At 43.3% G+C, this 21,724-nt stretch overlaps 1 protein-coding gene across 7 annotated transcripts in view; it reads left to right on the top strand.

The window, feature by feature from the left end:
• Positions 1 to 3,686: 3,686 nt before the first annotated feature.
• Positions 3,687 to 21,724, top strand: part of PLEKHM3 (pleckstrin homology domain containing M3) — a 75,037-nt gene continuing 56,999 nt past the window's right edge. For all 7 annotated transcript variants that reach the window (XM_053982862.1, XM_053982865.1, XM_053982866.1 and 4 more), the window contains exons 1-2: positions 3,687 to 4,439; positions 11,362 to 12,297. In XM_053982862.1, coding sequence (XP_053838837.1) covers positions 3,785 to 4,439; positions 11,362 to 12,297 — 1,591 coding nt within the window. In that variant the 5' untranslated portion in view covers positions 3,687 to 3,784. The remainder of the gene's footprint in view (positions 4,440 to 11,361; positions 12,298 to 21,724) is intronic.

Here is a 21,724-nt window from a genome sequence, read left to right on the forward strand (position 1 = left end):
TTTCCCCTCTGCTTCACGGCGTTTTCTGTGCTTTTTAAATTTTGCCATGCAATGCTTGGATATTTTCCATAACCCATAAGGATCCAGAAAATGTATCAGGGACTGAAATTGTCTCTTCCAGTGTACGTTCCTTGGCGTTGGTCATTCATGATTTTTCTCTGCTGTCAGACTGTGCTGTCACCCAAGTTAAACCCATGTGGCTTCTCCAAGGGAGGTAATCTTTACTAAACTGAACTTCAGTGTCTAATGTGCTATGACCAGTAATCCTTGCTGTTTACCTCAGCCATGTATGTGATGAGGCCACTATAAACTTGTGATTGTAATGACTACTCATGTTGTAAGTGCACTTTAATTATCTGACTGCTGCATGTTCATGCTGGGCAGGTAGGTATACAGAAAACTGTTTTTCAGCTGCTGCAATCCCTGTGGCCAGCAGTTTTTGCTGAGTGCAATGCAGCATGTTCCTTCATCCTTTTTTCACTATGACTAGTTTCCAGGGGCCTGGATGAGGACAAATCCAAGCTTATAGTTGTCCATACCTTCATCAGTCTATAATAGTTTGGGCTGATGCTTCTTCATTCCTCTCATATTCACTGACTCAGACTGAATGTCTTTGAAAATTTAAGGTGTTTCAAGAAAATACATAAAGCAACACATTTTATAGTAACTTAAAAGGAGTTTAACTTATCCTATTGTTTGTCTTTTTTTACCCTTCCCATGAAGGAAGTGATTTTCACTGCTTTCCCTCCTGGAGGAGATTTTGATAAAACTGTTTACTGCCATGTCAGAGTTGCTTTCAGTTGACACCAAATCCATGCAGACATTCGAATTAAATCTTTGTTGAGTGCCACTGTCAGAAAGTGCCTAATTGCATTTATGGAAGATATGTAATTGCAGGATCCCAGTGCTAGTGAGAATTACTGGTACAACTCTTTTGGTGGTGTAGGGAAGGATGAGCCTGCCACCACTGCTATCACCTTTCACGTCTTTATTGAGCAGGGCAAACAGACTAGTTGGGAAGGTATGAATGCTGCAGTTTATGAACTGTGTGATACAGGGGCCTGTCATCTTCTCATGACCATGTGATTCAGCATCCTACTGGCTATGAGGTCAGTTTGTAGTTTGGCATCACCACACTTGGCTGGCTGGTAGCTCCTGTCTCACAGGATCCAGAGAAACGTTCAGCTGCTTGAAGCCTCCGGTGTTTAAAAATGAGCTTGTTAAATGTAAGTGTCAATTTTTATCCCTTGCTTTCCACCTTTCCTAGTGACTTAAAGAACAGACCAACATTGTATCTGCTGTCACTGGAATGCTGCAGTGGCATGTCGCATGTCCTTCTGGAGTGATTGCCACTCCAGTTGAGTGAGGGAGTGCAAGGCTGCATTCTCTGCCAATCCTCACGAGGCAGCATCTTGAATGGACCAGGCTGTAGCCTTCACTGCAGGCCTATGGTTATGTTGGTGCTAGTTTTGTTCTAGTGAATGCTTCTTGCAGTTTGCAACTTCAAAATACCATTCTTGCTGTAAAAATAGCTACAGAAGGGTATAGAATAAGTGGACAGGTTGTACCACATGATGTCCCTTAGGCTGTTCCTTGAACTCCCAGGCTCTGTGGTACCAGAGAGCAGAACACTGTTCTGGGTCTGCTGGCAGGACTGAGCTTCAAGAGTAAACTCCATGCTGCATTAAGCTGACAATGCAGATATGCCCAGGATGACTTAATTTCCCACTGCTGTCAACTGGCACAATTGCACAGCTTTGCAGAGTCTGCTCCCATACTGTTCTGATTTGAAATGAATCCAGGTCTATTTTGTTTCAGCCCTCTGGTTGTGGTTTTGTCTCTATTTTCAGTGTCTTACTCTGTATTCACATAATTGAAGCTGATCCTACCCTGGTTCACTATGAGACTAGCAAAGTGAATCCTTACAAAGATTTAAGAGGAGAAAGATCTCTGTGTGAGGGCTTGATGTTCCAGAGTTGTGTATGTGATTAGTTATTGCTTTTGAAAGTTATTTAGTTGGAGTGTCTTTGTGGACATCATAGTCTGAACTGCAGATCTACTAGGAGGGAGGATGAGCTGCTGCTTTTGAGCACAAGTGTGTCATAGCTGGCTACAACTGAAGCAGGGGTGGGAGGAAGCCACTGGGGGATTATGGAGGAGATTGGTTTGTGCTACAGAATTCTGTGCCCCCTTCTTTTGGGGTTGCTAGCCACCTTCCTCTCTTCCTCTGGCTTGCTATAGTAAAGGGTGCCTATATAAGCAGTTTTCCTAACAGAAGTTAGGCTAAAAGACTGTTATGGATTTAAAAAACCCCACCTTAAATAGTATTATCTGGTTTTGATGCTGTTTAATAGATGTTTTTTTCCTGCTTAGTTTAAATCTTCATGCGTCCTGGTAGCACTTCAGCAGCGTTTACAAGCTAATGGGCTGCTAATTGTTGGCCCAGCCCAGCTAATTAGTTTTGTTAGGAGTGTATTAATCTAGGTAGAGCTCTGAGCTAATGCAGCTTTCTGCTTCTAGGACTTGAGCTGATATGTTCAAAACTCTGACTTTAAGCTGTTCTGCATGTACAGGCTCTGGGTACTGTGATTTGTCTTAGGAGACTTGAGGGCTGTTCTCCTGCCCAGTCTCCAGGTCCCAAGAACTCAGAGACATTTGACAGGTTACCCCAATTTAAACATACCTACTGTGCATTTCCCTTCAGCATGGCAGCACTGTGGATTGAGCTTCAAGACTGAGAAGTTAGACAGCAGCAGACTTGGTGTGGCAGGAGCAATGGGACACCCCCTTACTGCACCATAGGGAATAGAAACTCCCTTCCTCCTCACAGGTATAAGCTCAGGTGGTCAATACAGCTCTCAATAGTTCTATCCTTAAAGCTCCTTGCTGGTCTTATGTTTTGCCCAGTTAGTCAGTGGTTTGGAAATAAAAATCTGGGGATTCGTGACAGTGCATGACATGGTATATTTTGTTTTGCTGGTAGGTTGCATTGTCTCTGGAGCTTAGGTTGCTACATGGTTCACAGTGATATTCTAGAAAGAAACTATGTGCAGTGCTCTGCAGTAGCCTCATAGCATTGATTTATTTGGCAAATGTCACAGTTCTGTTCACGCAGATGGGTAGACAAGGTAGCCACTTGTTGGTCTCCATAAAATTGCGAGTTCAAGTGATCTTGGACAAAAAGGCAAACTATTTGAGGCTGGTTGGCCTATGTCATGACCCTGTCATTTATCAACTTTTTCTTAGAACCCTAAGGAAAACTCTATGAAGCATTCCTTAGGTGGCTACCTCTCAATGCAGCTTTCTAAAGCTTGGTTAACAAATGGTATCACTTCGGTTTCCTGTCATCTGGTGTCCCATCAAACTCTCTGCAGCTTTCAGTTCAAAAAGTGGTTATACACAGAGTTCATACAGAGTGAACAACAGAAACCACCAAGGGTTTCTTCATACACAATAAGTTTGGTGCCAACTGAAGGAAAAAGTTAAATGAAGGGGATTATGACTGTGAAAGGAGTGATGTGATTAAACATATTTACCTGGGAATAGACTCTTGCTGATGAGATGTTTTGCTTTTCTTTACAGCTACTCTTCATCTCTATGAGCTGATTTCATACAGGGACCATAGCCCACTTGGTCAGTGGGTGTTAGATCTTCAATCTGAAGACAAATTGAGTTGGTTACTTCCTGCCACTATGGGTTGGAGTTGGTTACTGTGTTTGCCCGCCACGTCCAAGTTAATGGTGTGCCAAGGATAGATGTGAAGCAGGTCTTTAAGTCCATATTGATGTGGTATCTTAACACATCGCAACACCTTGAGCCCACAGCAGCACAGGATATGGAGGCTCTTGAAGTGGATGACATTAGCCCTGCCTTGGAAGTGACTGAAGACTTTTTCAATAGTTTTGATACTAAGCTTGAAAAGATTGTGCAGCCCTCTGAGGTGTATGGCGTGCAGGAGGTCCCGGAACTGGTTGGGCATGAGGTATTCGATCAAATAACAGAGAGCAGGAACCTGAGGAATGTCACCTCCTTAGCTAAAAGTAACCTCATCTGGGATCACTGCAAAAATGGTCTCTTGGAAACCAAAGCTCAGAGAGTGTTCCCTGCCAAAGACCAATGCATGGTGCAGAGGGGAACAGCTGCTGACAACCTTGCTTGGGCAAGGGAAGGGGAGACCACAGCTTTTAATATCTTCAAGATCTGCCAGCGGCGGAGAGATAGGCCTCGCTCAGTGAATGACATCCTGGTGCAGAATGAGGAAGCCTCCATGTTCAAACCAGGTCACAACAGGTCACGCTCTGATATCAGCCATGTAAACTGGAGAGTGGTCTTCACAGGCACCTCCCTGCAGCAGCCACCTGCACCTGGTCAGGACAATAACTGTGCTCTGCTTTCCTACCTGGCATTAACCAAGGGAGAAGATATCCAAGGAAACACAGGTTTGTGCTGGTGCTTTGTTTATGTTTACATGAGGAACTTCCTATCTGATTTTAATATTTGTCTTGAAAGAGGAGCTGGATGTTAAAAAACACAAAAAACCCACTCAAAATCCAATTGTGAGGTAACTCTTAAAAGAAGAGAAATCAGTATGGCTCTTTTGTCTTTGATGTGGCTTTGTGTGTTTGCCTGCCTAAGGAACATTTTTTAAACTTACCTTGATTTCTGTTCTTTTTATAGTTTAAATATCTAAGCTTGTTTTACTTTTTGCTTCTGTCTTATTACTCAGTTTGACTCAGGAAAAAATTATTTATTTGTTGTGTATTTCTGATAATTTCCTTGAATGCTTTTACCAAACTTAAGAAAGGCTTTCAATGCTAAAGCTATTGGGAGAATGGCAAATCCAAACAAAAGCAGTTTTCATAAAGTAAAGAGCAGCCATTAAAAAGAGAGCATACAGAGCTTTACTGTAAGGCCCAAGATCTCTGCTCTCTTTCTTTAAATAATGTTGAATTTTCAATCCATAAGCAAGTAACAGAAACTAAAGCACTCAATTTGTCAATATTAAGGCATTGCTGCCAGCATTGTGTGGGGCACAGGAAGTGTTGTTATCAGACTGAGGCAGGCATCTCCAGTTAGTTGTATGAAGCTGTGTTTCAGCAAGTGATACTTCTTCCTTTTCCTTTCCCAAGCACTGCACTGAAGAGGTTCTGCTCAGGACTTTGGAAGCACTGATCCAGTGTCTCCATCTTCATGATTTATTTTGTAGATGCCGGAAATGAACCGAGCACTTGCGGAGAGGAACAGCAGCTAGAGCCACAAAGACTTTTATAATCTAAATAAAGGCAGGGTTTAACTAAAGATCAAGGGATTGTGAAGGGGTGCATGTATGCATATAGTGGCTTGACTCCAGTTATGAATAGGTGGCCTGTTTAGGGTTAAAACAAACTTTTTGTGTTGGGTGTTCCAGGTAAGTCAGCTATATTGGAACATGGAAAGCAGGTGCCTAAGTGTTTGTGTTTGGGGAGATGTGTGTGTGGTATAAATATATATAATGTGTAAGTATGCATAAGTGTATATATTTGTACAAATGTGTAGGTTATTGTGACATAGTTGCTGTAGCCCAAAGAAGGGTGTTCTTGGTTGACAAAGGCAAGTACACCTGCTGTTACTTTTGTCTAGGGAGATATATTGCTTCTTGTAGAGTGGAGTCTCTGTTCTATATCTTTCTGTGGGAAGGATACAGAACAGAAATGCACTCAGAAGTCTGGAGACAGAGCTCTTAATTTTTGTCAGCTGTGTTGTGGGCATCTCCTGGGTTTGATGTGTGACAACTTCATCTGCCCACAGAAACTTCATTAAAATATAGCCATTGAAGGTCTGTACATGTCCCTGATAGTGTTTTAAGCTTAATCTGTGATTCTGTGATATGAAATTCCTGTGGACCCACTTCTCAAGGTAGTCAGTGCTTGCTGTGTGCCCTCCAAGAGCTTTCTGTATGGAATGCTGGAAGGCAGAGGTACCTTCTTTGAGGAAGGAGAGCTTCTGTGCTCTGAAAATATACATTTTTAACCTGTTTCCTTTACCTGTTCTGTTCAGCAGCTGTGCAGTTTTTACAAGGTAGCTGTGCTATTTCTTCCCTCTGTGTTTGCAAGAGAGCTTCACAAAGAGTTTGCTGCTACTGTGAGCTGATCTGAAAAGAGAAGTACAAAAGCAAGAAAGTATGTTTTGCAGACACATATCTGTGGCTAGTAATTATTCTCCAGAAAAGATTGAAGAATGTATTTGGAGGATGGATAAAAGGGGTTGTTGAAGGAGTCGTAGTGGTTGCATCCTTAGAAGACATCCCTTTTCAGGGTTTTAATCCAAATTAAATGAATGCTGTGAAATACTGAGAGGGCCTTCAGCAACTCCTGTCAGTCCTCACTGCTGTAAAGGACTTCCCTCTGGAGCCTGCAGAGGTCTCCCAGTCCTCCAAAGCTGTCCCACTTACTGCATACATTAACTCTTCACTGTTTTTTTGTTTCCTTACCATCATAGTATACCCATTACTGTGGGCTTCTCTGTTCCTGCTGCTTACTCTTTTATAGAATCATAGAATAATTTAGGTTGGAAAAAGCCTTTATCTACTCCAGCTGTTAACCCAGCACTGCCTATTCTACTACTAAACCGTAATACAAATAAAATGGCACTGAATCCTTTCCATGTGCTGAGAAAGAAAAGGACCTGAAAAGAAGCTATGCTTTTTGGGGCAGTATCTTTGGCCAGCTCGTGAAAGAACTCATGTGCTAGAAATAAACCCTGTTTGTGCTATGGGGCACAAGCAGGAAGCAGAGCTAGCAAAGACAGAAGATGTAAGCAAATTCAAGGCAGGCTCTTGTATTTCTGGGCATGTGGCCTGGCAAACAAAGAGAGAATACTGCTTCTGTAATATGCAGTGAAGCTTGGCTTGGATTTTTAAAACACAGTATTTTAAACACAGCAGATCATTCAAACACTACCACTCCTGACAGTGTGGGTGCTACAGTACTTTTTCCAGGTAGCTGTTTTGTTTGCCTGCTGTGCCTATGAGCTTGGGGAACTCTAGAGCTGTCACTGTGTTGAGCACCTGCACACTGACAAATTGAAGGATACATATCTGCAGACCCAGTTGGGAAAACAGGTGGGAAGAAAAGACTGTGTTTTCAAGTAGGAAGATAGTGGACATTGTGGATCTGAGGCACAGTTTGTCCCTGATTGAGCAAATCCTACCGAGAAGGTAACTAGTCCAACCCAATTTGAGAGCATTTTTAGGTCCCAAAAGTGTTTTGTAAAAATGTTCAGTTTTGTAAAAATCCGAGAGGAAAACTACTGACAAAAAATCTGAACTTACACTCATCACTTCCTAAGCATTAGAGAATTTGGAGAGGAGTGTCCCCTCAAGATGCAAACTCCTCACAAACTAGGTATCTCTGCTTCTGCTCTTCTCCAAGTTACTTGGAATGACTGTTGTCAGAAATGCTTCAGAGGTGGAAAACAGAGTAAGCTTTCCTGTCATGCCAGCTGAGATATAAATACAGTCAGTTGTTCTGGAGTGAGTATCTTCTGGACATGCTGATACAACATTTGGTCTCTCTCTCTAGGGGTGCTGGTTGCACCAGCTGCCCCAAGTGTGGTGAGTGGTAGGTGGGTGCTAGGCTGGCCTGGTTTTGGTGCTATGTACAGGGTTCCTAGCTGGGACAAGGGGGCAGTTCCCAATGGAGAGGAGAGATGCTGAGGAAGATATTACTCTGTCTCCAGCTGCTGAGTCTCTCTTTGTTTTCCTCTGCCTTCTTCCACCTCTTTCCTTGAAATTATAACTCCAAATGGCTCAGATGTGAGCTATTTACTGTGATTATTTCGGGTTTTTTTACTCTTCTTCAATTTACTCTGCCTGTCTCCATAAGGAGGGAAAGAGATGCAGTTTGTGTTTGGAAGGTGGATAGAGAGATGGTACCATTTGCTCTGTGAGTGAAAAGGTATTATCTGTCACAGTGCATGTGGAAGAGATAAAGGAGAAGAGCTGTAACGTGTGTGTATGTGCAGCATACGAATTCAACCTGTCTGTGCCAGCATCTATTGCCCTGACCTAAACAATACGAGGCATTTGAATGTTAATCAGGGTGGCTGCTGGTTCTGTCCCAGTTTCAGCGAGAGAGCCATTGGAGCCAATTTCACAGAGCTTGAAGGGAAGGAGTGGGGTGAAGGAGGGAGAGAGGGGTGCCTCTGTGAAAGACAGGGAGAGATAGCCTTTCTCTAATTCAACAAAAGACAAGCAAACCTGTGTGTGGATGAAGGAGGGGTGGCTGGGGGAAGGTTATGAGTTGTCTTATTATGGAGAAGCTTGAACAGTCATCTGTACTTGATGGAAGCGAGAGAGATTGCAGTTGGAGCTGCAGAAGCACTGCCTCCCTGATTGGATTAATAGAAAGGGAAGATGACTCTAGAATGGCTGTCCATTATCTGCACTACAAAGGGATTAGTGTGGGTTTCAGAGAAATTAATGGCTTTTGAGTTAGTGCAGAAATACTAATGAATGTCTGGGCCAGAGATGTATGGTGAACAAAATTGGTTCTCTTTCAGTGTGTCCATGTGTGTGCACATCTATCCATTTGGGCTATCAAAGTGTGCTTTTTCTCTAACATTTTGGGTTATAGATTAGGCTTTCAGTTTTCATATTTAGCTGAAATACCCTCGAGTAATTTATTGATATGCAAGGTATAGTTATACTGACCTTTTTAGACCTAGTGCCAAAATAGCATGTTTTAAAATTGTTTTTATGGTTTTTGCTATATCTGCAGGAAATCTCTGTAGATGGAGTCCTTTGAGCATGGTGTTAAAAGCAGGCTCCATTCTGAGCATGTGGGTAAATGGGGAAGCTGAGGCTGAGCTGTCAAGGCAAAACCTAAATGCCTCCTTTCTGTTAGGGTGACTGCAAGGTAGTATCCTTCCCCCATTTTTAACCCCCATAAGATTTCCATACCAACATTAAGTATATCAAAGAATTAATTTTCATGTATGTTCATTAAGTTTAACTGGAGCTTATCTGCTTAATCCTTATAAATCCTTAAAAGTTGGTCTTTGCTGAAGAGCTGGCAAAAGCTTTTACACTGCTGGTGTTCTGATTCTTTCTCCTGCCCATAGAAGAAACTGAGAATCAGCTACAGGAGTACTTGCAGCCAAAGGCAGGAGCATCTTCTTAAAATGAAGGTTACAGCCCAAGGTTGCCCCAGTTGGTATCAGAAGCCCCTGGACAGCAACTAAGTTCCTCAAATACTCGTGAGTCCCTGACTCTCCTTGTGCTTAGGGAGGACAGACAGACTCACCCCTTAGCCAGCAGTGGTGAGAGCAGTTTGGCCAGCAACCTTGGCAACCTATTAGCTGGGAAGCCCAGTACAGATGGGGGATGTAGTTTCTGTACAGGTCTGTTTTTGTTTCCAAGCTTTATCCAGTCTAGATGTTTCTGTTCTCTTAGCTCTGTGTTGCAGGCATCCTCAGTATACTCAGAGGTGATGTCTAAAGGTTGTTAGAGTGTGGCCTGTTAACATGAGTGTTACTGTTTAAGCTGAGATGCTGAAAATGTCTTATGCCCCAGCTATGCCTATTTCAAAGGCTGTCAGCCTCAGGATGGAAATCTTGAGTAGACCAGCTCTTGTATTGCTGTGGTCTGTAATACTGTGTGTTAAAGTCAATTGATGCTGATTTTGTTGTGACCTAATTCGCTAGGCAATGGATGAGGAGCTGTTTCCAGGTGGCTACCTTGTTCTTGTGCCAGGAATAGCAGACTCTAAGGGAGATACACAATTAGAGGCAGAAACCTTTACTTGTGTCTGCTAATTCTGTCACTGTTTGTAAGCCAAGACTCAGCACAGGTACCCTTACTGGAAGGGTGAAGTAGAACTCAAACGGGAGTAAGAGTTTGTTCCTCAGGCCTGCGTTGTTTTGGGGTGCCAAGTGTTACAGTTGGTATTACAGTGTAACTATGAATGCCTCTGAATTTATACAGGGACCAACAAAAATTGCCTAGAGCCACCTGCCTAGCCCAAGGTAAAAAAAATATGAATCTTGCCTGTGGTGGCTGAAGTGGTGCAAATCAGATTGGAACAAATTTTATATGGAAACCCTTTTTTTAAATCTCAGAAATGCTTTAGATAATTCCTTTTAAATTTGTATCACTTTAGTGCTTGGAGTGACTTGTGTATGGCTGGTTTTCTGTGGATGAAGAAGATTCCCCTTGACTTTGCCTTAGGCTTGGTTTTGTGGAATGGTCTGCTCCAAAGCACCTGAAGTGCTGAGACACTCAGGTGTATGTGTTTGAATCCTTCTGGGCAGCCTCTTTTCATTTTTGGTCATGTCTGCTACTCCTGAGCCTGATTCTCACAAACCAGCAAAAGTCTGGAGTAAACAGAGCTGTACAAAACGTTCTGGTCCCAGGTTGTGCTGAAATGTGGTAGGAAACTGCTGTGTTGGGCACAGTTCTGCATTTGCCGGGTCAGTGCAGGTGCCAGGTTGTCTGCAGTGCAGGCAGCAGGGCTGTTCCAGCAGCCCCTCCACAGGACACAGCTGTGCCCATCAGCCACAGGTGAGGCCTCTTTGGCAGAACACATCTCAGGAAGGGCACAGCATTGGCAGCTGTGTCAAGAGCAGCTGAGGGTCAGAGGATGAGAATGTGCTCCAGCCCCTGGGAAGAACGTGGTGGAGCAGGATCTCCCTGCAGGCCCATGTGGGACCCCATGCTGGAGTTCTCGAAGGAACTGTGGCCACAGAGCGCTCATGTAGGGGTGTGTTTAACCTGAAGGACTGCAGCCCCTGGAGAGGACCATGCTGGAGCAGGGGAAAGGTGTGAGAAGGAAGGAGAGCAGAGAGGAGCTGACCAGATACCACTATGCCCTTTCCCTCTGAGCTGCTTAAGATGGGGGACACAGAGGTGGTGTGTGTGAAAACATGAAGCTGAGCCTGGGAAGGAGGAGGAAAGAGAGGGTAAGGTGTTTTCTTCTTTATGTGTTTTTCACTGTCAAAATATTATTTTAGCTGGCAGTAGATTACTTGATAGTATTGTCCACTTCTGGACTAGGTTCTTGGAGACCTGCAGTGTTTTGTTGCTCTGCCATTGTCGTCCTGGATATCTTAGGAAAACTGCTTTGTTTCTCTGTCCGCTGTTTCTTTGTTCCCTTTTTGTAAGGTGTTTTGATACCTCTGGGTAAAAAGTGCCGTATTGTGGGTGCTCAAAAGTAGAGTTTTAGTGCTTGTGTTTGATAATTATAACCTATGACATGAGGATTGTCTCTGTGATCCTATCTTCAGGTATGCCATGTATGGGTAGGAGAGATGTAGAAGCCAGAATGATGTAGAAATTTGAGACAATTTAAAAAAATAATCATAATATTCTAATTTTTTTTCCTCCAGAACACAAGACAGTGTTCTCAAATCTTCTGAAGAAGGGATATTTGGAAGTTAGAAGAGACAATGACAGCTACTGGCAAACCTGCTATGCTGAACTCTCTCAGTACAAACTGTACCTGTATTGCTTGGACAGCAGTGGCAACCAGACTCTTCCCACCGTGTATCCACTCATGCGTTTTCAAAGGGTCGCTGTTACTGGTGGCAGTGAAACCAAGGTGGTGGACACTGTCCTGTCAGACGGCTCACAGCTACAGTTGAAGGCAGAGTCCTCCTGGGAGACTTTGGACTGGGGGCAGAAACTTTGGGAAGCGGTGCATACTTCTGGGCCTGCTTTTACAAGACAGCAGGACAAACTGGAGAATGTGCCAAAGCTTGAAAATAACAGTGATCTTTCTCAAACAAATGGATTATTAGAGAAGCCTATGGAGCTCTTCCTATCCATGAATTTGACTGAAAACACTAAAGAGTACCAAAATATTTTGAAATCAGGGACTCTTTACAGGTTAACTGTCCAGAATAACTGGAAGGCATTTACTTTTGTCTTGGACAGGTCTTATCTCATGGCATTCCAGCCTGGTAGGCTTGATGAAGATCCTCTGCTGAGCTACAATGTGGATGTGTGCCTGTCGGTCCAGACAGATACTCAGGATGGCTGTGACTCTTGCTTTCAGGTCATTTTTCCCCAAGATGTGCTGCGCCTGCGTGCAGAGACCCGTCAGAGGGCCCAGGAGTGGATGGAGGCACTGAAAGCAGCAGCCAATGCTACTCGAAGTTTAACCCAAAACCCACAGGTGACACTTAGGAGCAAACCTGGAGATCAGCCCTTTGGAAATGATCTTAGAAAGACCAAGCGCCAGTCTGTGACCACCAGCTTCCTGAGCATCCTGACCACACTGTCTCTAGAGAGAGGGCTCACAGTTCAGAGCTTCAAGTGTGCAGGTGAGCAGCCAGGTTGCAGCATCTGCACCTACACTCCCTCTATAGGAAAAGAAAATCACTTGAAAGAGCATGTGTGTGTTTTAGCAGCACAGCTGTTCCCTGCCTCTCACTGTGGCTGTATTTAGCCTTTCTCTCTGTCAAATGTGGAGAAAAAGCTATGGGATATTTAGAGGTTCATCTGCTTTTGATGAGCAGGGCTGAAACATTAGATCCTGCACATACAGCACTACATGGGCCAGGGCTGCCTTGCAGGGTGGCTGAGCTGTTTTCTTGATTAAGGACATTGTAAAGGTGGTGCAGAATCAAAGGCGTTTGAATTTGTTGTCTGACTCTAGTCCTATAGGCAAGATCACGTTTTTATCCAGTTTGGGAAGGAAGTGAAAATAGAGAGAACATGTCTGAATGCAGTTCATTGTCATTTTACTTTAGCAAGGGCACTTGTGTGGAGCAAATTTGGGCACCTTATGCCTAAACTATAGTCTCTGACTTGCTTTAGTTACATTCACTTAGAAATTGTCAGCTCAAGCAGAAACGGCTCTTTTGGAGACTTTTTCTCTTGTATTACGGGAGTTGTGATGGTCCTGCCTCCTCTGCATGCTGCTTTGGGGTGTGGTTCTTCTGTTGCTCTGGAGCCACACATGACTCTGGGGAGTATCTGTTTGGGCCCAGGACCTGCTGGCTGGCCTGAATCCCTTCCAAGGGATACCTGGGCCCTAGATGTACTGGACTGCCCTCAAAATTGTCTGTGGGTGCAGTTGGGTTTGTCCTTCTCTGGTAGTCACCTGCAGGTCATGTTCCTGCTCATCTTTCCACAGTGCATGGCACCCACCTAGCAGCTGGAACATCAAGAAGGTTGGCATCATTGCAGTTAATGATTTGGTCACAGTATTTGGGCTTCTGCCTGAATCCAGCTCTGTTCTTGGCCACATTTGTATGACTTGATGTAATTTGTTTTATATTTTGCTTAATCTTCTGACTGAGGTTCAGGAGAGTTTCAAGCGAATATTTTCAATTACCTCTTCTAAAATAGGAGGGCCCTGGGATAGCAACAAAATACATGTCTCCAATGTGAAACAGATTTTAGTCTTGCTTTATGTAGTATGGGAGCAGACTTTTCTCTGGGAAAGGATGGATTCCCTCTCCTGAACATGGGATGATTAGTATCCTCTCACTCATGTATTCCCCGCAGAAATAAGGTGCTCTCACTAGGGTTGCATGATGTCTTTTCCTGATACACCTGAGACATTTCCAATACTCCTGTGGTCTCCTTTTAGTCTGCCAAACTGAACAAATGTTCTTGTGCAGAGAAAATCTTCTTGAGTTTGGAGGTTCTGTGGGAAGCTGGTCACTGGGATTCTCTGTCCCCGAGGATGGGGATTCACAGCACTTTCTGTAGGAGCGAGTCCTTTGCCATTCCTGAGACCCTTAGGGCTGGCTGGAATTTGGAGCTGTTACCATGGTGCAGAGAAATAAATAATTTTAGTTGAAACTGGGGGAACTTGTTTGGCTCAGAAAAGTTTGTGCTGAGGAGGGATATAGGCGAACTGAGCCTCTCTCCTTTTACTTGCTCCCTGCAGGCAGTTGTGCCGTTCCGGGCTTGGGCTGCTGTTTAACCTGAGGGGCCTGCTGTTGGTAATTACAGCTTGCAGGCATTGAGAACGGTTTTCCCCAGGGCTGCTGGGAGGGGTAAGCTTGGAGAAAGATGGGGGGGGGGGGGGGGGGGGGAAGAAAAGTTTTGCTGTGAATTCTTCAGCCATTTAGTGCAAATTCCTGTAATTACCGTCTTTGTGTCCTGTCCCAATGGCACATAATACAGCAGAAGCCTTTCCTAATTGAGACCTTACAGGAGGTACAAATCCCTCCTTTGTTCAGCCTGACAAATTAGTGCCAGAAAGTGGCAAGGTCCGAGTGGGAATCAAAGGCAAGCAACACAAAGATGGAACTTACGGCTACAGTAATAACCCTCTCTAGTCCTGCAGGGGTGGGAGGGAAGGAAAAGTAATGACCAATGAAAAATGAAGGGTTTTTTTGTTATAAATTCTCTTGACATGACAGCACCTCAGGGCTGCTTTATTTATTTAGGAAAAGCGATTAAATAGTAATACAACAGGGCAGACCATTGTCTCTCGAGCTACCCCCCTTCCTCCAGACCCCTGCTGCCTTGGCTAATTGATTGACAATGAACCTCTGATAAAGAAGGTTGCTGGGAGGACCTGATGGGGACAGGCTTTTTAAAATTTATTTTCTCTTTGCAGTCTTTGTGGGGTTCCCCTCCCCGTTTTTCCTGTTTGAAATGCTCTCGGCATCCCCCTTTCCTTTTCTCCCTCAGTAAAAGCTTTTTAAGGAACTGGTCCCCGACAAACAGCTGATATTCACAAGCAGGTAGAGAAGAATGTAAATGTCTGTGCCTCGCTATTGACAAGGTTTATCTTGGAGTCTGGCTAGCACTTTTCAACTCGTGATAGAAGCCAGGGCAGTGGTGTCAGATGTAGTCATGGGGCAGGGAGGACAAAGTGTTGATACCCTGGAGTCAGAAGGGCAGTTGGAAAAAAGTTGTCTTTTGCTTGATCAGCAGATACAAAAGCTTTTCTCCACATTTCTAACTCCATTTTACTGCAGAGGGCAGGGCATTACTTGTTGTAATTTGAAAAAAATGATGAACGGGCCACTGATTAGCAGTGGAGAGGCAGGGAGTTTATAAGCCCTTTTAATTTTGTGGCCATTATTTATATTTTTGGCTTAGAGAAAAGCTTCTAGGGAAAGCTTTTTCCTGGAGGAGTTCTCCTGGAGGTCTGTAAGGAGCAAATATCCCCAGGTGCTCTTCACTGTCGTTATTTCTTTGTCACGGGACATCACTTTTCTCTAGATGGGGAAGACAAATGGCCTTTGCCCTTGCCTCCTGTTTTTGCATAGCTCCTGTTCTTTTGATGGCTCTTTTCTGTTTCACCTTTTGTTTTCTTTCCCCCTGTCCTTTATTAAAACAGACATTTTTTCCAGCGAAGTCAGTTGTGTCTGCCAGGAACTCTGTTACTTAGATAGTAAGTCCTAATGGATGTGGGAATTTCTGCCTTCTGGAAAATGTGCTCTGCACCCTTTCATTTCTCTGTCTGGCTTTCCTTGCTCCTCTTCTAGGGTGCCTTCTGTCTTTTCCTCCCTGCTTTCTCCATGTCTTCTCACTTGCCAAAACGATAAATACTCCTATTAAGGCTTGAATGACTTGGCTGGTTGAGCTGAACACTAGGTGCAGAGAAGCCAGGGTTAGTAAATGTGCTATTTCCTGAGCTTGCAGCCCTGTCAAATGAAGCCGCAGATGGAGAGCTGTTGTCTTTCAAGGAATCATTCTGCACCTAGTGCTGTGATCCTGTGTGTAGCTGGGGGACAGCCCAGTGCAACATGCACGGGTCATGCAACCTCTGCTCTTATCTCAGCCCCTTGGTCTGGAATCAGTCCCTACTGCAGTAAAAATAAAATTCCTTTTTTTCTCCCTTAATGAAAAGAAAATATTTCCTAATAGGTTGCAAGGCAGCAAGTGTATTTTAAAAACAAAACAAAATAGTCATGTGCGATGTCAACTTTGTTCAACTTCTCAAAAAGCCTTACAGTTGAAACTTCTCAAATACAGATAGTTGAGAAGCATCCTTGAATTTAGCAAATCCTTAGTGAACCGTTGTTACACCCAACACTTATTTTGTAGCATGTCACTGAAATAAAAATGCTAGAGGATAAACCTAGAAATGCAGCACAATAATAAAATACCATAAGGTTCTTTGGAAGGTTTTTAGCACTCTTGTCACATTTTAGTTCTGAATAACCATTGTTCTCACCTGTCCAGGGCTTTTAGGCTTGTACTTTTTCTAAGTACTGTATTTGTTTTGTGCTTGGTTTCATTTCAATTGTTCTCTTTCTTCCAAGGCTTCAGCAGCTTTTTACCTTCCCTGTATTTGAGACTCTGTAAAATGCCCTAGGAATGTTTTGCACTGTAGAGGTTTTATTGTTTAGGTATCTTCACTTTAGGCTTTAGTCTTTTAGTCTTGTATGTGACTTTCAAGCCCTATTTCTATGCATTTAAAAGTAAAACTTCCACTGCTAGCAGTGGGATTTCTAAACCAGCTGAGCAGAAAAATACATGGTCTAAGTTAGTATTTGGAAAATACACCACGTTTAAACAAGGTCACTGACTTGTTGGGAGGAGTGGGGGGAGTGTTTCCAAACAAGGGTGACTGGAATTTGTGTAGCAGGGAGCACTTTATTTGCCGTGGACCTACATGTTTCAAAACACGAGTGTGCTGGGCCACAGTGCTTTGCCATATGACAGCTCATTTTGGACAAAGGTCAGAAGATACCACATACTTGGGTTGATTAAAACTGTTTATCAGTGATCAGTTATGATCACAGAGGATATTTAATCTTCATTGATGAGTTCTTCAGTGCAGTTCTAGGATGGCATGACTAGAGGAAGTGACAGTAAAAACTATTGGCTTTGTCTGGTAGAAGTTGGGTCCTTCACCCTCCTGGCATTTGGCTGGCACCTTCACAGAGTGAGATTTTCACCTTCATGGGATTTGGTTTGGGGTTGGCCTGCTGCTGCCTGGAAGTGCAGTTTAGATAAGTACTTGATCAGTTCAGTGCCTTTTCTGTGCCCTGATGTGCACTTTGCAATCAACTGGTGTTTAAGTGACTTCTTTGTCTCAGCCCTACAAGAGGAACTGCTGATACAACTGTCTTGGCTGATTAATGTACATATTCCCCCGGCACCCTTGAAGGGTGCCTTTTCTGCCTGCGTGGGGATAGGTGACCCCATTGCTCTAATCTGCCCCTGTCAACAAGTCTGCAGCGTGCTAATTTATTGTACTATTGTGAGTTCAGTTCTGCTGGGTGTGAACGTGTCTCTATTGTAAGCATGGGCTGTTTTTGGCTATGCCGCCTTTCTTCCTGGCTTGTGGGTGCTAGGTATGAGTTCCTCTACCCCCAAAGAACTCTTGGTTGTCTGGGGACCTTTTTGGTCCATTTGTTGTATGAAACTAGTCTTGAGGGATCTTTTGGCTTAGAGTTCAAAGAAAAGAATGCCCAAATCAGGCAGCCTAAATGTCCAAGTCTCACCTTTGTTGAGATGGAAAAAAGCTGCTTCTGGACAAAAGGAAGTATTTTTCAGACGTGAAAACTCCAGCACTTATACACCACCCCCACACCCCCACAGTTCTTCTCTGGAGAACCCAGAGGTTCTTAGAGAATTGTATGCAACAGAGAGCTTTATTTGTTGGGCTAGCATCTTTTAAATCAGTCAAGCCAATGCTGCTAAAGACCTTACCTTCCCAGAAAGGCACGGGATCTGCACAACACTTTCTCTGCAGTTGCAGTTCATACCAGGTTCCTGAGTTAGTTTGGGCCATGGCTGTTAATTTAGTTTCCTAAGAAAGCAAGGCTTATGTCGCAATGCTGTTTGCTCAGTTTTACTCTTGCCCCATGAAATTTGGATCCACCTGACTGTTCTAACAAAATTTGACAGAGGAGAAGAGGTAGTAAAGATGTGTGCATCTCAGACATGTCAGGGAAGCCAGCATCACAGGGAGCCCCTCCTAATGCTGTTCTGGAAAAAAAGTCCTGTGAAGTGCCCTGTGCATTTGTTTAGCATAAGAATGTCCTTGCAGATGTGCAGCCTTGAGGGACAAACACTGAAGGAAAACGGCTGCTTTAGGGTCCACTGCTGCAAAACTAAGGCATCTGTGTGTGTATTGGCAAGGCTCTCCCTCTTCTGTCACATGCCAAAGCAGTGTATTATTACAAAACTATTGCGTGTGGATCAAATCAGGGGCAACGTAAAAGAAATTACAGAACAAACCAGAGGCCAGCTGCTAGGAAGGGTTTAGGTTCTCAGTCTGGCCTTTTGCAACGTCTGTAGTCTCTGACATGTACCTGTGCTGTGTAAATCTGGGTAGTTCATGTGCCCGAGGCAGTGCTGTGGTAGTGATGTGTGACCAAGAAGAAATTCAGCCAAATAGCATTGGTAAAAATATGTAACCACACTTAGTGCACCGTTGTTCCTTCTGTTAAAAGAAGAAACAAAACCAGTTGTGTATTCAAGCAGAAACAGAGCTGGTTATTTCTAGGCATGCTAATGCTGTATTAAATAAATGAAACTTGGCAAACCAGGTAGCCTTCAGTGTAAGTCAGGGAGTGAGCAGTGCAGGGGTAAGTGGTCTTCAAACTAACTACAGATCAGAATTGAAAACTGGGTTAAGTAGAGACTCATTTTGCTAAATGACCTGGCTAAGGGTGCTGGCACCAGTGTTTGTTCTGATCACACAAATGGCTGGCCTGCTCTTTGCTCTGTTCTCTGGTCTGCCTTCTCAGTGTATAGAACCAAACATGAATGTTTGTATAAGTGGGAATGCCATTATTAATTATGCTTACATTATCTCCTTACTTCTAGCTGGCAGGCAGGCTTCAAGAGCTGGCCCAGTGTTCAGTTCCCATTCCTGACCCAAGAGCTGGTGAATTACTGAATCCTACCAATAAGTCATTCCATGGTAGATCCCATTTCCTTCTATCAGGGAGCACTTCAGAGTCTCAGCAAAGCACCCTTAATCCTATAAGGGCATGGGGAAAAGAGTACCAGATTAGTTTGAGGTGTATGGTGTTATTCCTCAGCACTGTTGTCCTGAGAACACAGGGAAAAGATTTGAAAATGTACAGTAGGAGAATGCAAACTGGCCATGTGTTAAAAGGGTCACAAACAACAGCTTATGTGTAAAGTATGTCTTCAAATCTGTTTGTAATTTCCTCACAGCGTATTTTCTGGGAAGAACGTAACTTTGCCACCTCTTAGAATTTGACACAAAAGGTAAAAGAATCTATCTTCTGGTAAAACTCAAGAGGGGAAATCCAAGCACATGAAAAATTAGTCTCCAAATGTATAGTTTTGTTGCTTGTCATTTGACACAGCTAGGATTTTAGTTCTCATTTAGTGATGAAATGTTACTCTTGACTTACATATGTGAAATGCAAGCTTACACTTTGACTTTTAAGTTTTGGTGTTATATTTGCAGGCTTAACTACTATTAGTTTTACTGGGAAGGCAGAATTTAGCTGTGTAAGCTGCAGCACGCCTGTATGCTGTCTTCTACAAAGGGCATGTACAATACAGGCATGCAGAATGTTGTGTATGCACCCACATGTGCTATCACCTGACTTGTTTCCAACATGGGGTTTTTTTCTTGATTGTTCATCTTTGCAAAGAAAGTCACAGCTCTGTGTGTTCAGCATGACTGATATGAAGGGTTTTGTTCACTTTACCTACCCCCAGCCATCTAAATATTGGATGTCTACACCAATCCAATCTTTGCTGCTTGAAGAAAGACTGGGTGCCTAGGGAATAATTACTCTCATGTTCCATGGAATGCTGCTCTGAAGCTGGGTGCCTGTGAGACATCTCCCATAGGGTGGGATGGGTCACTGTCTGGAGTGTCCAGTCTCCTCAGCCCACAGCCACCAAGCCTGCACTGGTAGGCTAAGTCAGCTGAACTGGAATGTGTAAGACAGGAAAGACAAGCATTGTACCTTCAAATGGTGCTAAGATGGAAAGTCTGTTATTTTAGCACTTAGTCCTGAGCTATAGCTGATAGTCAAGGTTTCCATTGACTTGGAACAGTTTGGCCATCCTTTGGATGCGTGAAGCCTTCCTTATTTCTGGAGAAGCTAGTCTAGTTCATAATTAAAATGAGATGTGTACATTGCTGACATGACAGGAGTTTTATATGTTGCTGAGGTAATTATAACTTGGTCGGGTCAAACCCACATGGTTTCAACACAGTTTGTTTGGTGGGTTTTTTTTTTTTTTTTTTTTTACTTTAATCTGTTAAAGTTTTGTTGTCTTTTTTTAAAGTTCATAAGAAGCTCACAGAAAATGTAGGCAAGGTGAGTAGTGTCAGACTTTGCTTGGAGGTTTATAAGTTTTTAATTACTTAGTTGAAATAAAATTGCTCTGGAAAGTAATGGTGGGAAAAGGACAAAGCATAATGCAAACCTGTGTAGACATAAGAGAGAACTGAGTTGGATTGTTAGTATATCTTCCTTGTGAATTTGAGTTTTCCCATGGTGGACTGAATTGGGATAGATGCACAGGAATAAAGATAAGCAACTGAAGTAATTCTCACCTTATTTCTGTTGGTGCTGAGCTGATAGAGCAATGTTGTATGTCTGATCTAACACTGAAAATTTGTTGCTGTGTTCCTTCTGCTTAGTCTGCTTTATGCCTTTATCAAGCTGAAAGCCTTTTGAAGTCTGTGGATCATTTTCTTTTCTTTGTATTGTATGTTGTTTCTAAATGAATTAGCTTCTATGCTAATCTGTCACAGATTTAATTATGGCACACAATCACAAGGGACTTGCTTTTTCCTGTTACTGAGCAAGGAACTTTATTGAATAAGGAAAACAGTTGTGTACTTGATTCTAATTTGGTCTTTCACTTTCTCTGTTTCAATGTGGAGCTGCTCCAGTCTTTTCTTGCTAAAAGATTAAAGAGAAAGGTATCTGGATAAAAAGGATAGCTGTGTGTGTCTTCCTTGACCACAAGAGTATGCAGCAACCTGAAAGTGGTGTTTTCTGTGCTTCAGAGAAGAGGAATTGTGTTCAGATGTCTTGGATTCCTCCTCCGTACTTGTCTACCACCTTAAGTCAAGGAGAGAGTTTTGTTACAACTTTTTAACCTCACCTTCTGTACTATTTTCTTCCTGAAGGCTTCACACTTGGACATGAGCCTCTTGATGTTGATACTCCTGCTCTGCTCACAAGACGTGTTGTTGAGAGAGATTCATCTGTGCTCAACAGCACTTTCTTGCTGCTATTTTTTCTAACCCCTATTTTCTTTCCTTGATTCCAAGGCTGTTTTGTTGTATTTTCCATGATGAAAGGTTTGGGATGATTCCTTCCCTCTCTTTGCTAAGTATACCTTACAGCTCCACTTCTTCCCTCTGTAGCTTGCTCTGTAACGTTCTTTAGGGTAGGATGATCTCTTTGCATTAGGATCCGGGTTTGCCAGACCTTTGTACAGATGTTATATAGATAATATTCTGTGTGAGCATTAGGAATAGGTGAGAGAGGTTTGGTGAAAGTTCTGCTGCTTTTTTCTCCCATCCTGTGCATGGTGCTTTCTCTAGTTATGTAGGAAATTAAGTGTTTTCTCTGCAAACACGGTCCCTTTCCCAAACCCTAAACTATCTGTTGACTTGTGTTATCCATCTTGGAGATGGTCAGCTACATCTGATTGTCCTGCTGGGAGAGGATTGTCCTGCTCAAGAGTTTTAAGCCAGGAGTCGGTACTAGCTTTGCTTCTGGTAAACATCATGGCAAGTCAATGTACCTGAATGCCCAGGTGCAGGATTTCCAAGGTCATTAAACCAGTGGCTATTCCTTCTTCCTCTTCTTTCTC

This window comes from Vidua macroura, chromosome 7 (assembly GCF_024509145.1).
Source record: "Vidua macroura isolate BioBank_ID:100142 chromosome 7, ASM2450914v1, whole genome shotgun sequence".
NCBI classification, from domain to species: Eukaryota; Metazoa; Chordata; class Aves; order Passeriformes; family Viduidae; genus Vidua; species Vidua macroura.